Source organism: Piliocolobus tephrosceles, chromosome 3 (genome assembly GCF_002776525.5).
Source record: "Piliocolobus tephrosceles isolate RC106 chromosome 3, ASM277652v3, whole genome shotgun sequence".
NCBI classification, from domain to species: Eukaryota; Metazoa; Chordata; class Mammalia; order Primates; family Cercopithecidae; genus Piliocolobus; species Piliocolobus tephrosceles.
This window is the reverse complement of record NC_045436.1, coordinates 100,317,283-100,334,454: the sequence shown is the minus strand read 5'-3', so window position 1 is coordinate 100,334,454 and position 17,172 is coordinate 100,317,283. Positions and strand designations below refer to the sequence as shown.

At 35.8% G+C, this 17,172-nt stretch overlaps 1 protein-coding gene across 3 annotated transcripts in view; it reads left to right on the top strand.

The window, feature by feature from the left end:
* Positions 1-17,172, top strand: part of PRDM5 (PR/SET domain 5) — a 232,686-nt gene that overhangs the window by 117,174 nt on the left and 98,340 nt on the right. For all 3 annotated transcript variants that reach the window (XM_023220054.3, XM_023220053.3, XM_023220055.3), the window contains exons 8-9: positions 2,977-3,061; positions 4,298-4,455. In XM_023220054.3, coding sequence (XP_023075822.1) covers positions 2,977-3,061; positions 4,298-4,455 — 243 coding nt within the window. The remainder of the gene's footprint in view (positions 1-2,976; positions 3,062-4,297; positions 4,456-17,172) is intronic.

The window sequence follows — 17,172 nt, the reverse complement described above, 5'->3', positions numbered from 1 at the left end:
GAAACTAGAACTCATGCCTCCTGAGTGGTCTTTGCAGAATGTTAATAAGTTGCTAGCTCAGTGCAGCCCTTCCTCCATTTCAGCCATAGTCCTTCACTATTCAGCCTTTCCGAATCCATAGGCAACTTTTATTGACTCCAGTTGCAACTTTTCTTATAGTTGAGAGTGTCTAATGTCTCATAGAGTTTGGTCGCAGTATTTCACCTTGCCAGTAGATGATGCTTTATGACAATGCCAAATTATAGTATGGTCTAGTATCTTAAATTACTATATATTATCTCATATAATGATAAGGTATATTATGATTCTTCTTGAAAATAATTTTGGAGTTCAAATTTTAAAATATTACCCTCCAAATTGGTACACTGTAAATTTTATACAATCTCATAAAAATATACTTTATTTAGCATCTGGCATAATTAAATAGTATTACTTGTCATTTTCACTTTAAATATGATCTTTTTATTAAGCATTTTAAGGAATTTTGAAAATAACTTTGGCTTGAATTTTTCACTGTAAATGAGATAGTCAATGCAAAAATGCTTTCATGTATAGTAGATGTTCCCTTTATAATTTTGGGAATATCAGTTCAATTCAACCTTGAAAAATGTTTCACGTTGAAGCCATGAGAATTAAGAAGTGAACAATATTTCACTTAAAAATGAAACAAATGAACAGTGTTTCATTTAACAATTTCCATTTTATATATGGATGGATAATTTTTATAATTTTATATATCAATAGAAATTTAACATTAAAAATGAAAACAAAACTTTTCATTTATATATGACTCAGAAGGTATGATGTCTCTTTAGAGTATCTTGTTTGTCATTATAAAATTGTATATTATATATTACAGAAACATAGAGTTTAAGAATATAAATCTGCTTTTACTGTCTTTAAATAAACATTATAAATCATATCATTGGTCCTCAAACATAGGTGTTTAACTGAAGCCACTGTGAAAGTCTTTGACTATAGAAGATGCTGCCTTTAACATGCCTCAGGCTGGAAGTTTTTCTTGTGTGCTGTGGGGCACTAGCATTGCAAACGCTTGTGCAGGCAGTCATACAGATCCCACGTGCTTTCTAAAGGAACTCTTTGGATTCCAGATATCCCCTCATAGATGCCATTGCATCTAAGTAGGAGAGATAAGTCAGACCCTTGTGGAATGGCATATTTTGGCTTCTGCCTTGTTTCTCTACTTTTCCCCTGCTTTACATAACTGAATTTAATGACTCACCAAGAGTCAGACCTGACAGAAGCAGAGGCCAGTTGGCAGCCTTCGACCTGCCACGTGCTTGGGCATTGAATTAAGCCGTGGGCTGCAGGCCTGGGATCTGTCAGCCTTGCCCCAGCATCTGTTTCCCTGCCTTGAGGCCTTCTATGGCCATTTAGATCAAGAGAACCATTTATCAGGGGCCAGCTGAGTCCTCCACTCATTACTCATGTGCTGTTCCAGTTCAGGGACTTTTGCCTAGATCTTTCACTCTGCACTGTTGTTCCTAGTTATTCTGCAGGGACACTGTCTTGGCTTCTTGCACAAGGGCCTTTACTTCTCTGGGGTTTAGTATTGTGAGCTGGACCTTTAATGAGGTTCAAACAAAAACATGACTTCACCACAACCATTTCTGAGTGTTCAACAACATAGTGTGATGCTGCTGTTCACTGGGATGATCAACATTTCTAATCTGATATGATATGTAATATATTTCTTTTAGAATTGAATACATTGTTTCTGAAAAACTAGACCTCTACTTTTCATACCACCTATCCAGTTTCTCTGTGTTAGTGTCTGGGAGGGAAATAGCTACTTTAATATTCAATTTTAATATTTATATTAGCCAATTGTTTACAAAAGTTATATCCCCCCCTTATTGTGTTTTTAAAATATATTTTATTCTGTATATTTAAGTTATACAACATAATGTCATGAGATACACATATTGTTAAAATGATTATTTTTGTGAAATAAATTAATGCATGCATTATCTCACATAGTTACCCATTTTACCTCCTGTGGCAAGAGCAACTATAATCTACTCACTTAGCCAAAATCCAGAATATAATACGCTATTATCAATTGTAACATTAGATCTTTAGAGTTATTCATCCTGCATGTCTGCTACTTTGGATCCTTTGACTAGATTTCCTCATTTTAAAAACTGTGGTCCTCCTATCATGTGAGACTTTTTTTTTTTGAGACAGAGTCTCACTCTGTCACTCACACTGAAATGCAATAATATGAACACAACTCACTGAAGCCTGAACTTCCCAGGTTCAAACAATCATCCTGCTTCAGCCTCCTGTGTAGCTGGGACCACAGACATATGCCACCATACCTGGCTATTTAAAAAAATTTTTTTTGTAGGGACGAGGTCTCACTTTGTTGTCCAGGCTGGTCTCAAACTCCTGGACTCAAGCAATCCTCTTGCCTTGGCCTTCCAAAGTGCTGTGATTACAAATGTGAGCCACTGCATCTGGCTCATGTGAAACTTTTATTATGTACTAAATGCTTTTCAGAATCCTGTATCTTCTGCTCTTTTATTGTAATTAATGTTGCGTTCTGTACTATGTACATTTAAGTTTAAAATATTGTTGGCTACTGTAAAGGGAATATTATTAACTGCATGCTACATATTTCCAAGTCTAAATTTGTGCATAACAGAAGAGTTATTATATATTAGGTATAATTTTTTTACAGAGTATAAATTTAATATGTACTAAATAGGACAGCTGTATTACACTTTTAAGGGCTATGAATATTATGTCTCAAATGATATTTTTTAATTAGCTAACTTATGTCCATTGCATTTTCAGTGTATATAGGTTAGTGTGAACTAATTAGGGCTGAACTATAATATATAGTTTGGGTATTGCAGTAGCAGCTGTTCACATGTTTACGCTTTTGCTTGAGAGCTGTGTAATTTACTAGGCTTTGACAGTTGATTTAACTGTCTATTTAACCTTTTGCAGATTCATGAGATATTTGATTGTCAAGAATGTATGAAGAAATTTATTTCAGCTAATCAGCTAAAACGTCATATGATCACCCACTCAGGTGAACTATATACTTTTTTTTGTTTATAGTGATATCATTACAAAAGAATTACATTGTCACTTTTATAAACTATGAGTGGTAATCAGGGGCCTTAGCTATAAATTCGACTTTGGACATTTACTAGTCATGTGATTCTGAACAGGTTACTTAATACTCTAGACCTCAGTTTATTTACAGAGCAAAGGTGCTTAGAGTAGATGATATTGAAGATCTTCAGAATCACCATGTAATTTGTCACTTAGTCCTCCTTGAGCCTCAGTTTCTTTATTCTTCGTTTGTGAAATGGGATACTGATGCCTACCTTTCATAGTAGCTGTGAAGATTAAATGAGATCATTTAGGTACTGTGCTAGCATAGTGTCTTACATTTAGTAGATATTCAAAAATTTTAATTCTTGTATTTCTAGATACTCTTACATTCTAGCTAATTACTAATAAATGTTAGTAAGAAATCTATAAATACATTTTGAGTATGTAAGTTTTTAAAGCGGTAGTTTCATTTAAGCAAGTCTTAGGAATAGGTCTGTTTTACTAATGCAAATTTAAAAATTCAGCTCTGAAAATAATTTTTACTTTGTGGAGTCTCTGGTGTTTAAGATATCTGTAACTTGAGGCGATTGAAGTCAGAATGTTTTTGAATATGCACATTGTTGATACATATGAATATTTTAGTAAATTAAAATCAGATCAAAATCTATTATCTTTTAGGTATGCTTTACTTGATTCATATTGTATATTTTTTATTTAGGTGTCAATGTTATATGGATATTGCATAAATATGGATTTTACTTACCAATCTAAATGTCTGGTTCCTGCTGAGCATTGGAACCTCTGCCTCCATGAGGCCTCTGTGGCCCCAGGGGGAGGCAGCTCTGTTCTTTACCTACATCCCTGTCAGGTCACTTTCTGCATTCGGGGCCCTGACCCTGATTTAAACTCTCACATGTCAGCATGGTTTTCATCTGGAAATAGGATTCCTTCCTTGAATTTAAACCTTTTATTTATATCTATGCTACTTTAAAAATTCAAAATACGTCTGTAAGAGAACAAGCTCATGTTTCATTTGGGAATAGACACATTTATGTGTCTATTATGTGGATGGGAGATGTTTTTTAGTTGTTTGACCATGCTTTAGTTTACTTACCATGAGAAGTAATATAAGGTAAGGGTGTTTTCTCTTTTATGCTTTACCTTTATATAGATATGAGATTGTCTCTACTCATTTTTCTTTTAATAGAAAAACGACCCTATAATTGCGAGATTTGTAATAAGTCCTTCAAGAGGCTTGATCAAGTGGGTGCTCACAAAGTAATACACAGTGAAGACAAACCTTACAAATGCAAACTTTGTGGAAAGGGATTTGCCCACAGAAATGTTTACAAGAATCACAAGAAGGTAAAAGCTTACTAATATTATTATTTTTATGAATTTGCTGATGTGATTTTTATCTTTTGATGAAGCTTTTGTACATCCGGGGCCTACTGTATATAATGCAACAACTAGAGAAGATCACTCACCTGGACCATAAACCCTCACAACCTCCTTTCTGTCTTTCATTCTCTTTTGAAACTGTCCTTATAAGCAGAGTGCCTAGTTTTTCTTGACAAAGCTATTAGATTAATTTTATGGGATTTACTAATTGCGAAGTCTTTATTCTCTTCCTTCTTTCCATAAACTTTGATGCTTTTTATTACATTAGCTTTTTGAAATTCCCTTCATCCTTGGGATCCTTGTATGCTCTGCTAGGTCTTCTGCCAATTTCTCTGAACATTTTTGACTTGAACCTTTCCCCTCAGGAGGTTATTCTGGATCCTTTGCCTGTGAACCTCTTCTGTGTTCTCTCTCCTTAAGAAATGTCAACTACATCCATGACTTCTGCTATCAACACCATACTGATGAATTCCAAATGATTTATTTTCTTTAATCCCAAGTTTCAGACTCACATTTATAACTGGGCATCTTTTCGACATAATGAATTCAGCATGCCCCGTAATGGTTTTTTCATTCTCTTTGCCCGAGATAGCTTCTCTTTTGGAGTTTCCTCTTTCTCTTAATGACAGAAGCATGTCATTATCCTAGTCTCTTTATTCAGCATTGGTCCCTTTATAAAATTAGAAACCAAATGTAAAGACTCTACCCTTTACATTATCTCATCACTTTCACAGTCATCCCTTCCTTTACCATTCCAACATCCTGATTATTTCTCCTCTGGATTCCTTTAATACTCATCTAATTAGGCTTATCAATTCCTGCTGCAATCCATCCTATAAGGCAGATCATCCCAAAGCATCACTCTGGTGTATCACTCTCATACTGTAATATTAAAAGTAGATGGCCAGTGCCTACATACGTAATAGTATGTACACCTTCATCTGTCATTCAGAGTTCTCTACATCATGACCTCAGCCTACTTCTCCAGCTTTTTATCCTTTTATCTGCATTAACCATGCCTAAAACAACTAAATATTTGCCTTCCTTCTGTGTGATCTCTCTACTTTTCTCTTTCTCTTCAAGTTATTAATATAATGTCCTAGTTTCTTTTTTGTTGTTGTTGTTGAGACGGAGTCTCGCTCTATCACCCAGGCTGGAGTGCAGTGGCCGGATCTCAGCTCACTGCAAGCTCCGCCTCCCGGGTTCCCGCCATTCTCCTGCCTCAGCCTCCCGAGTAGCTGGGACTACAGGCGCCCGCCACCTCGCCCGGCTAGATTTTTGTATTTTATTAGTAGAGACGGGGTTTCACCGTGTTAGCCAGGATGGTCTCGATCTCCTGACCTCGTGATCCACCGTCTCGGCCTCCCAAAGTGCTGGGATTACAGGCTTGAGCCACCGCGCCCGGCCCCTAATGTCCTAGTTTCTTCTCTTGATTTTGGTTTGCATTTCTTATACTTTACCTTTGCTCAAGTTCTTGTTTCAGAATGTATCATGTAGATAATACATCATGCTTGAATTGAATTCGGGAAATTTGTCCAAAGATATTCAACATTTTAGAAATGCATGTAAAAACATTTTGTGATATACAAAATATTTGCTAATTGATTTTAGTTGATGTATTATAGCATGCCGCTAAATAACATGTATATGATCTTTTAAAAATAATTTGTTCATATTTTTCAGTTATTATGCTCCACAGGGATTATAATTATTATAATATTTATGGGATACTTCCGAAGACTTCATTTTATCTCTTTTGAAATCATTTAAAAATTATGATACCAATTTCAACTTTAGTCCAAAAAGAGAAAGAAAATGGCAGATTTACCAAAGAATAAACTGTTGATTATAGTGTCTTAAATCATCTCTGCCTAATTTCTTCCTTACCGTCTTTATGTTTACCTCAAGAATTGTACATTTGGGGCAGGACTGTGTTCATTACTGCTGCTTTGGAATTACATGACTGTAAAAAATTATCTGGCTAGTTCCTGTTTAGTCTCTGGAACCCTCTTACTCCTTTCTTTGATGAAACTGATCTATCCACATTTATGAGTTTTTCACAGTTTGGCTCATGTTATATGCCATATGGGAATTTGGCACAGGATCTTTGCACCATCTCTCATACTTTAAGCCATAAATCATGTAAAAGTAATAATGATGTCTTGGGAAGCATAGAAACAATGATGCCTATAATTTCCAAACTGGAAAGCACATTCAATCCTTCTGCACTAGACAAATGTATTTCTTACTGTGTTATGATCCTAGCGTATATTTGGCATTGTTACATGAAAATACCTGAAATATTCTCCAAGAATCATGTGAAAACAGAAGATCAACCTTATCTTCCATCATAATCATTAACGGCTAGTTGGGAAACATAAAAGTAAGGATATGCCACAGAAATCAGAAAAGAACCTTAAGAGTCAGTGTGATCTTTATCTTTTAGTATGCTCAAGGGTTATTACTTTAAATTAATTAATTATTCTTTTCTTTTTTGAGTATATTATATTTTATTATACTTATTTGAGTTATTTTGGGTTGGTTCTTTTTTAACATTCAGACTTGCTTGAAAAATGGAATATTATTTTTCATTGTGATGATGATAGCATAATTTTATTTATTTTTATTCTTTGAAATAGAATCTCACTCTGTCACTCAGGCTGGAGTGTGGTGGCACAGTCTTGGCTCACTGCAATCTCTGCCTCCCAGGTTCAAGTGATTCTTCTGTCTCAGCCTTCCAAGTAGCTGGGACTACAGGTATGTGCCACCATGCCTGGCTAATTTTTATATTTTCAATAGAGACAGGGTTTCACCATATTGGCAAGGCTGGTCCAGAACTCCTGCCCTCAAGCAGTCTGCCTGCCTCGGCCTCCCAAAATGCTGGGATTATAGGCGACAGCCACAGCGCCTGGGCAGCATATAGAAAAATTTTAAAGGGGTGGTTTTTGTTTTGAAAATTTAGTTAGTTATTTATTTCATCATCTTGCCAGTTATGTGGGTTCAATGGGTTACTTTTTCTTCTTCATTTTTTTCTGACAATCATTTGATCTGAATTACAGTTGTATTTCAGGATCTGGCTAAAAAATCTCGTTGATCTCGATTCAAATATACTTTGATTCTTTAAATCACAATTGAACCAGCGTTTCAGAGCCAGAGGAGACAGAAACCATTCAATTAGTATTCACTCTCCATTGTGTTCCCTGTCAAATATAATGTAAAGCAAAATGTGGATAAGTTGTACAGTTCTTCCCGCCTCCTGCTGTAGGATACATGTTTAGATGTACTGAACCATCTTGGATCCTAGAGCTGGCACTACTTGCTTGATGACAGAAGTGAGTATGGAGGGGTTTTGCCCTGTAAAGTCACAAATAAGCTCCTAGGGGACAGGTGTGTGTCTATTCAAATAAATGATCTTTTTTCCTGACCGTTTACATAGCCTTCCAGGGATGAAACTTTAGAGGCTTATGAGGAAATCTAGTCACAACTTCTCCTGGAATAATTCCATTGGGCCTTAATGTCTCATCAAGTCTTTTTCAAATTTTGGGCCATGACTGCTCTGTAGGTCTTGAAATTGATTTACTGAGTGATAACTGGCCATTAGAAAATAGAATAGAAGGCTGGGTGTAGTGGCTTATGCCTGTAATCCCAGCACTTTGGGATGACAAGGTGGGCAGATCCCCTGAGGTCAGGAGTTCTAGATCAGCCTGGCCAACATGGCGAAATGCCATCTCTACTAAAAATACAAAAAATTTAGCCGGGTATGGTGGTGCACGCCTGGGGTCCCAGCTACTTACTTAGGAGGCTGAGGCAGGAGAATCACTTGAAACCGGGAGGTGGAGGTTGTAGTGAGCCAAGATTGCACTACTCCAGCCTGGCGACAGCGAAACTCCATCTTAAAAAAACAAACAAACAAAAAAATAGAATAGAAAATATAGAGTAATACATGTGTTTGTGTGTTTATGTGTGTTAGATTTTGGAGTCAGAATTATTTATTTGGTCATAGTCAAACTATTTAAAAGGCAATACAGTTCACTCTTTGCCTGGTATAAATTTTATTAGACCTTAAAGAAAGTAACAAGTTTCTCCCTAAAAATATCATGAATTAGAATCCAAAAACAAAACATATGGTGTAAGTTTAACATAGTAAAAAAAAAAAGTTCTTGAAAATTTCCTGGAAAGATATCATCTTGGAGACTGAGTGATGTTCACTCAACGGTTAGAGCCCAGCCACTGTTTCCTTTAGCTTTTGCATCAGGTTACTCTTCACTGATGCTGCCAGAAAGGTAGTACCCATTCATTTAAGGTGTTGCTATATCGTACAAAATCACCTATCTTTGTATGCTAGAAGCACATTCACGAGCTGCGCACGTTATGAGGGACACGCAGGATTTGAGTCTGACAGAAGGAACCACAGATATAGATCATTATCCAAAGTTTATTTAGCTAATGGCAAATTGCTTGCCCTATTTTAATTGTTCTTTTTCTTAAGTGGATGATGAGATAGCAATGTACAATTTAAAACAATATTTTTTACTTATATTTTTTCTTTATTGAAGCATAATGAGTGAAATTTGTATATGTTTACGGTATACAATGTAATGTTTATATATATATACACACACACATTGTGAAATGATTACCACTCAATTAATATATTCATTAGTCACACATGTTATCTTTTTTGTAGTGAAAATATCCAAAATCTACTCTGTTAATTTTAAGTGTTCTAACTACAAAAAAAGGATAAGCGTGTGAAATAATGGATGTGTTAATTAGCTTGATTTAGCCATTTCACTAAACATCATGTCATATACCATATAGATACAATTTTTATGTGTCAATTAAAATAAATAAATAAAATGAAGATCTCCTTTCTTAGCAATCTTCAAGTATGCAATGCATTATTACTAAATGTAGCCACAGTGCTATACTACAGCGGTCCCCAACTTTCTCGATGCCAGGGACCAGTTTCATGGAAGACAGTTTTTCCATGGACCAGTGTTGGGAAAGGTTTCGGGATGATTCAAGTGCATTACATTTATTATGCACTTTATTTCTATTATTATTACATTGTAAAATGTAATGAAATAATTATACAACTCACCATAATGTAGAATCAGTGAGATCCTTCAGCTTGTTTTCCTGCAACTAGATGGTCCCATCTAGGGGTGATGAGAGACAGTGACAGATCATCAGGCATTAGATTCTCATAAGGAGCATGCAACCTAGATTCCTTGGGTGTGCAGTTCACAATAGGATTCGCGCTCCTGTGAGAATCTAATGCCACCACTGATCTGACAGGAGGTGGAGCTCAGGCGATAATGTGAGTGATGAGGAGTGGCTGTAAATACAGAAGAAGCTTCACTTACTTGCCCGCCACTCACCTCCTGCTGTGTGGCCTGGTTCCTAACAGGCTATGGGCTGCTATTGTGGGGTTGGGTAACCCTGCTGTAGCAGGGTTGGGGACCCCCTGCTGTAGTATACATCTCTAGAACTTACTTATCCTGTGTAACTGAAACTTTGTATCCCTTGACCAACATCCTCCCATTCCTCCCGTCCCCTGCCCCTTCACCTCTACCCCTAGTTCCTGGCATCCACTGTTCTACTCTCTGCTTCTGTGTGTTCGGCCTTTATAGATTCCACATGTAAGTGAGATCATGCAGTATTTGTCTTTCTGTGTCTGGCTTCTTTCACTTATCATAGTGTTCTCTATGTTCATTAATATTGCCAAAAATGACAGGATTTCTTTCTTTTTTAAGGCTGAATAATATTCCATTGTGTCTATATACCACATTTTCTGTATCCATTCATCTGTCAATGGACTCTTAGGTTGTTTTTATATCCTGGCTGTTACGCTATGAACATGAAAGTGTAGGTGTCTCTTTGACAAAGTGATTTCACTTTCTTTGAAGATGTACCCAGAAGTGGGACTGCTATGGTAGTCCTATTTTTTAACTTTTTCAGAAACTTCCATACTGTTTTCTATAATGAATATGCTAATTTACATTTCAATCACAGTATACAGGGGTTCCAATATTTCTTGCTTTTATAGTAGATATCTTATGAAAATAACTTTAAAATCATACATGCATGTCTGGTAATCAGTTTTGGAACTTGTGTTCCAAACCTTCCCAACAGCTACCTTCTCCTGCCTGCCATGGTTTCAGCCCCCACACCAGTGGAGTGACTTTCCTCAATATAGTAAAAACTGTACACAATATTTGTACAAAGTATTTGTTAATTATTACCACATGTACCAATATATATGAAGGTCAGTGATCCTAACTGGAGGATAGTTTGTAGACTGAGGAAAATACAATTTTTATCTTTATTACAATGCTTTTGACATACTTTAGGTCACAGTTTGTAATGGGTTTGCACATAGAAGATTAGAGATGAGATAGTGAGTGTCTTCAGTTTAAGCTGCTATAACAAAATACCTTGGGCTGGGTGGTTTAAACAACAAACCTTTATTTCTCACAGTTCTGGAGGCTGGATAATGTAAGATCGAGGTGCTGGCAAATCTAGTATCTAGTGAGGGCCCACTTCCTGGTTTGCAGATGACTATCTTCTTGCATCCTCACATGAGGGAGAAAGACGGAATGCAAGCTCTCCTATCTCTTCTAAGGGCACTAATCCAGTTCACAAAGGGTCCACCCTTAGAGCCTAATTACTTCCTAGAGGTCCTACCTCCTAATACCATCACATTGGGGGTTAAGACGCAACATACGAATTTTGGTGTGATGCAACCATTGAGTCCATAGCAGTGAGAGTTGGTGGTGGTTGGGTGGCAGAGCCAGAGGGTGAGGGTCAGAATTGGAAAAGGTGGGCGTTGGAATGGAAAAGAGAGAATGAGATGTCACTCAATGTTCTGAGACTGAGAAGAGATTTCAAAGTATTAGATCAGACCGGAAGTTTTCAAGCGAAGTATTCTACCGTAGAAGGCACCTCCTTCATATCTCTTGTAAAATCTTTAATAACGTTTGCATTTCACACTAATGTTTTTGTGTAAGAGGAAGCTCTTTTAGGTGAGTTTGGAGAAGAACACAGTTCCAGCTGCCCATCTGGGAGATAAGTATATTTAAAAGTAACTGGTACTATGATACATATGTATCATTCAGGAACCTACTTATTTGCCTTAACATATGATTTGGAGGGATGTTTATATTGGTTCATACAAATCTACTCATTTTTTTTTGTAACCACTGCTATTTTGAACAATAGTGCAGTGAACATCCTCTTACATAAAACTTTTTAACTATGCTGAGAGTATTTCTGTGCATAGATCTCATGTGGAATTTCTGGGTCAAATGGGAAGTCTACTTTATGTTTAGATGTTCCTACCCACTGCCTTCTGAAAAGCTCTACTTTCTCTTAACAGTATATGAAAGTGCCCCTTTACTCTTCACCAACATTTGATTTTGTTAGTCTTTTATTTTCAGTCTGAGAATTAAAAAGTGATTCTCATTACATTTTATCAGTGATGAGTAAAATTGTGTGTGTGTGTTTTCTCTTTTTTTTTTTTTTTTGGCAGGGTCTTGCCCTATCACCCAGGCTGGAGTGCAATGGCATGATCTCGACTCACTGCAGCCTCTGCCTCCCAGGCTTAAGCAGTCTTCCACCTCAGCCTCCCAAGTAGTGCACACCACCACGCTTGGCTAAGTCTATCTATCCATCCATCTGTTTTATTTATCTTGCCTGACCCAATATTCACCAAATATTTGGAATCCTATTACCATTTTAGTATCTGTAAAAATTCTACAGATTTATGTTATATAGAGAACTATTTCCTATTCAGGAACTGACTTTAATATTTATAGAACGTGATTTTTTTTCATAGGACTAAAATTGCTCCCTTGTTTGTATCTTTGAACTTTAGGAATCTTTATGTATTTCTTAATGGATGGTACATAAATCTCAGTAAAAAAATTACCAATTTCTTCAGCCATCCTGCCTAGAAAACAAGTCATCTACTAGAGGAGCTAGTATAGTTGCTATGAGTTGTTACACATGAGTTGTTAATATTAGGCTGCCTATTTTTATGCAGAAAATTCTCCTGTACAGTAACTGTGATGAGTGTGAAAACTATATCTTCGTGAGTGAAGCTACAGGTGTATGTTATCTGGATAGTTCTGTGAAGTCACATGTTTGTTATTTCCATCTGTTTAAGGAGCTACCTTGTAGAAGAGAGAATACAACTGTTCTGCATGCTGTACGTTAGCTGTAATAAGTGGTAGCTGTTGTAAAAAGGCTTAACTTGTAAAAAGGCTTAACTTTTCAATTAATGGTCAAGTCAGTCAGCCTGGGAGGTCATGTGTTTGTTCCAAGTAGTGTTTGTGAGAAGCATCCTTAATTAGAGACATGAGATATGGTTCTTACCAGTGCTGTCGAGGGGAAAGTTTCCTGACTTGGAATCTGTGTCGCTACCTTCTATGGCTTCATCTGAAAGTCTATGGTTATTAGCAACTTCCCTTTGCCCCAGTCAGGGTTGTGGGGACTGATTCCCTGATTCCCTGGCATTGTGGCTTTATACTGATGGAATTGTCTCTTTGAAGTAGTGAGAAGGCTGGACTTGGCTCTGCAAGGCTATGGTTACGTAGGAACATCACCTAAATTTCATGACCTTAACTTCTCTATGTGGTGTGAGCTCCCCATTTCTGTACTGAGCTTAAAGACACTGACTTCTTCAATATCTCTCCAGTTTCAATTTATTTTTGTGAGGAGGAGTACTTTTCAAGAAGCCAGTTATAAATTTGACAGTAAAAATTTAATCCACAGACCTTGTAAACATCCAGATGACATACATTTTATGTAGCTTTAGCGTTACTGTGTGGCCCACTGGGATGGTAATGTACTATATGACATGAAGCCTGAGTCTTCAATAATAAAACTCTTTAAAAGTAATCATTCTAGCAAACATACCTCTAGAATATTTTCTCCAAATTTATTTGATCTTTAGTTGTTTCTTCTAATTTTAAGGTAGTTTTATTGGTTTGCACATACCCAAAAGAAGAAATACCATTACCAAGAAATACTTTTACCATGGAGTAATATATATTGTTGATAGTCAGTAGTATAGTTTTTAATTGTAAATGGTCCTTAATTTCATTTTATTCTCATGGAATTAATATTTGATGTGTGTGGCTAGAAATGTATTAATCTGGTAATTAATATACATTATGCCAGAAACCTTCTGAAACATTTTGAGACATTCTAGTAGGTGTTGTAAATAGTGCAACAGATTTTATGTATTTTTTGTATCTGCAAAAGAGTTGGTATATAAAAAGATATATTTCATAGTACTCATTCATTAAGGATCATTTGATCAATAAATCAGTGAAAAGTTTGGCATTCTTTAGAGGTGAAAAATTGAAGGATAAGACACCTTTAAAAAAGCTTAATTTCATCTGATACTTGTGAAATACATCGTGGAGACAGAAGCTCTCTATCTGCAACATTTGAGCATCTTACTATGCCTTACTTAAATGAGGTGGCTTCTCAATGTCTTCCAGTTGATTGAATACATGGGTTCTCTGCCATCCCAACTCAGATGGTGGCATTGACATCCTTTTTGTCAAAAGTATTTATTCATCTGGCTATGCACAGACATCTTACTACTTAAAATATGTCATTGACTTTAGGCCAATATCTAGATGTTGTGGCTTTGGTTGAACATAGTTAAAAGGCATTATGCTGTCCCAAGTTCTTTCATAATCAAGCAACTAAGTCGGGTTCACAAGTTGTTATATCCTAGATTTGGAAATAGAAAAAATGAATTAGGGAGGAATATAGTATTTTCAGAAGATGGGAGCAATCCTGTATTCCAGCCTGGATGCTCTAAAAACAAAATAGTTTCTACCTTCTTATGATAATGCTATCTACTTATTGGGGAAAATCCAAGCGTCAAAGAAAGCTATAAAGAAGAAAGCAAACATTCTGTCAAATATCACTCACTTTCCTATAAAAAACCCTCCTTAATGTTTTGTAGAATGTCTTCCTAGACTCCATTCTATGTGTGTATATGTAAGCGGCTTAAATGGTATTCTATATATTATGTTTTGCATTCTGCTTTTGACACCTAAAGTATGATATGCATGACTTTTCATATCTAAGAAAATAAATATATAATTATAATATCTACTACAATCTAGTTAACCAAGTTTATATCTTTTTATGGGCATTTAGGAATTTTCCTTTTATTTAAAAACAAGTAGTTTGTGCAAGAATTTGTCAGATATAGTTCTATAAAGGGAATTGGTTAGTCAAGGGATGTGCACATTTGTCATTTTGGTACATAGAACCACATTGTTACCCAGAAAATTTTTATTCCCAATTACAGTATGTGAGATTGACTGTTTTTACTCTTTAGTCAACACTGAATGATATCCATCATCTTCATCTTTGGCAGTCTGATTAATCACAGATAGTATCTTTATTTTTAATTTTTCATTCTTTTATCATATTCATGGCTTTAAATATTGATACCATATGTAATCTGACATCTCCATCTTGTACCTTATAATCCAGACTTGAAATATTCCAGTACCTGTAATGCTAGACGTCTCATAATATTTATTTGAACTTGTCCAAAATGGAACCCCTGATGTTTTACTCAAACTTGTTTCTTGCTGCTCTTCTGAATATCTGTTAATGGCTAATCCATCATTGCATTGCCCAGATCACAAATCTTGGAGTCATGCTTGCCTCCTTCTTTTTGTGTCTCATGCTTCGTATCCAGGTACCTTCTCAAAACCTGTTCACTTTCAGAAGATATTTAGAACTCTACTACTTCTCTTCGCATCTGTGGCTACCACCCTGGATAAGCTCTAATTATCTCTCTCCTGCTGCATTGCTGTTGCTTCTCTGCTTTCTGTTTTCCCCTACATTTTGTTGTCAACACAGCCATCACAGCATCCTGTTAAATGTCAGGTGAATTGTGTCCCTCATCTGCTCAAAATCCTGCAGGAAGTTACATCTCTCTCAGAATAAAAGACAAAATTCCTGCACGGGCCAGCCAGGCTGTACACCATTTGCTTCTCCTCCTCTACTTCTCCCATTCTTCTGACTGTATCTCCCCACTTCTCTGCCTCTTTCACATGGCTCCAACCATGCTGGCTTCCATGATGTTTCCTGCCTAGGTCACTCAAATACCCCACCTTGCTCCCTCATATCCATAAGATCTTATCTCATAGGTCACTTCTCAGCTAGAATTTTCTTGACCACATATTTAAAATTGCTACCCCATTCTCTGAAACATTTGCTATCTTCTTTCTTGCTTAATTTTTCTCCATCACATTTATCTTTTCCTAATATAGTACATACTTTTTCATTTGTTTATTGTCCTTCTCCTCTGCTAGTGTAAAAGCTTCATGATAGCAGGGATGTTATCTTTTGGTTTGTGGCTATATGCTCAGCATCTAAAATAGGACTTGCTAGTAGAGGCATGAAATGCATAGCGTAGACCTGGCACAAAATAAAATGATGAATGAAATTTTAGGAGTGTTATTTGGAAGGGAGTCCTTTTGTCCATTTTCATCTTTTCTTATTAATATGCCATAACTTCTTATATTAGCAACATTACACTTTTGTTTTATGTTGCAGATATTTGTTTGGTCATCAGAGATTTTTGCTTTGCAACTTTAAGTTTATTTATTTCTGTCACTTCAATGTCTGGTTTTCTACCTTGCTTGGAAAGCCTTTCCAGACTCAAAAGTAATTTAAAAATTTACTCAGGTTTTCTTCTAGTACATTTAAAGTGTTATTCTTCATTTTAAGAAAAATACCTGAATTGATTTGCAATTTATCTTATTGTAAGAGATGAGTAGTAGATCCAACATTACTTTTTCCTGAATATCTGGACATTTGCCTCAAAGCCATTTACTAAACTTTCTACTCTTTTCCCATCAATTTTAAATGCCATATTTTTCCTGTACTAAATGTTCATGTGTTTTATGTAATTCAAGAAACCTACTTGTTTTTCTGTTTTGTTGATCTATGTATTTCCGTGTTGTCATTTTAATTTCTTTGGCTAAATAGCACATTGGGTTATCTGTAATTTATCCTGACTAATCTTAAATATCTGTTCTTTCGTGCTTTCTCTATGTCTTTCACAACTAAAACCAAACATGAAAATGTCTTTCTCACCAACATTATGCTAATAGGTTATCCTTGTATCTTTAACATTTTATCCACTAAACTAAGAAAATATATAAATTAATAGGCTGAGAATAAAGTGACTTTTCTTTAAATTACTTTTTTGTTTTTATGTCACATGTATTATAAAAACCTGTCAGTTATATGATTTGTTTTATGTAATATGAGATAATAGTCTAAGTTTTAATTTTTTTAGCATTTATGAGACTTATTATCATGCCATCTATAGTAGAATAAGATTTTATTTACTGATTTGTGCAAAATGGGTTTATACTCATGTGTAATGTAAAAAAGGTGGAGTGAGCAGTGTTTGCTGTTTTGTTTTGGTTTTGGTTTTGAATTTTAGATCTAGTTAGTGGCTTTTCATTGTTTCTTGTTTGTCAGTATATTTTTGTTTCTTATGTACCTGGGTGCTTAACATTGTTTGGCGAATCTATGCTGTTTGACGTTCATAAGTTACTGCAACTTTTTGAGCCTTAGTTTTATCACTTGTAAACTGGAATCAGTAATAGTGTTTTATTAATCCAG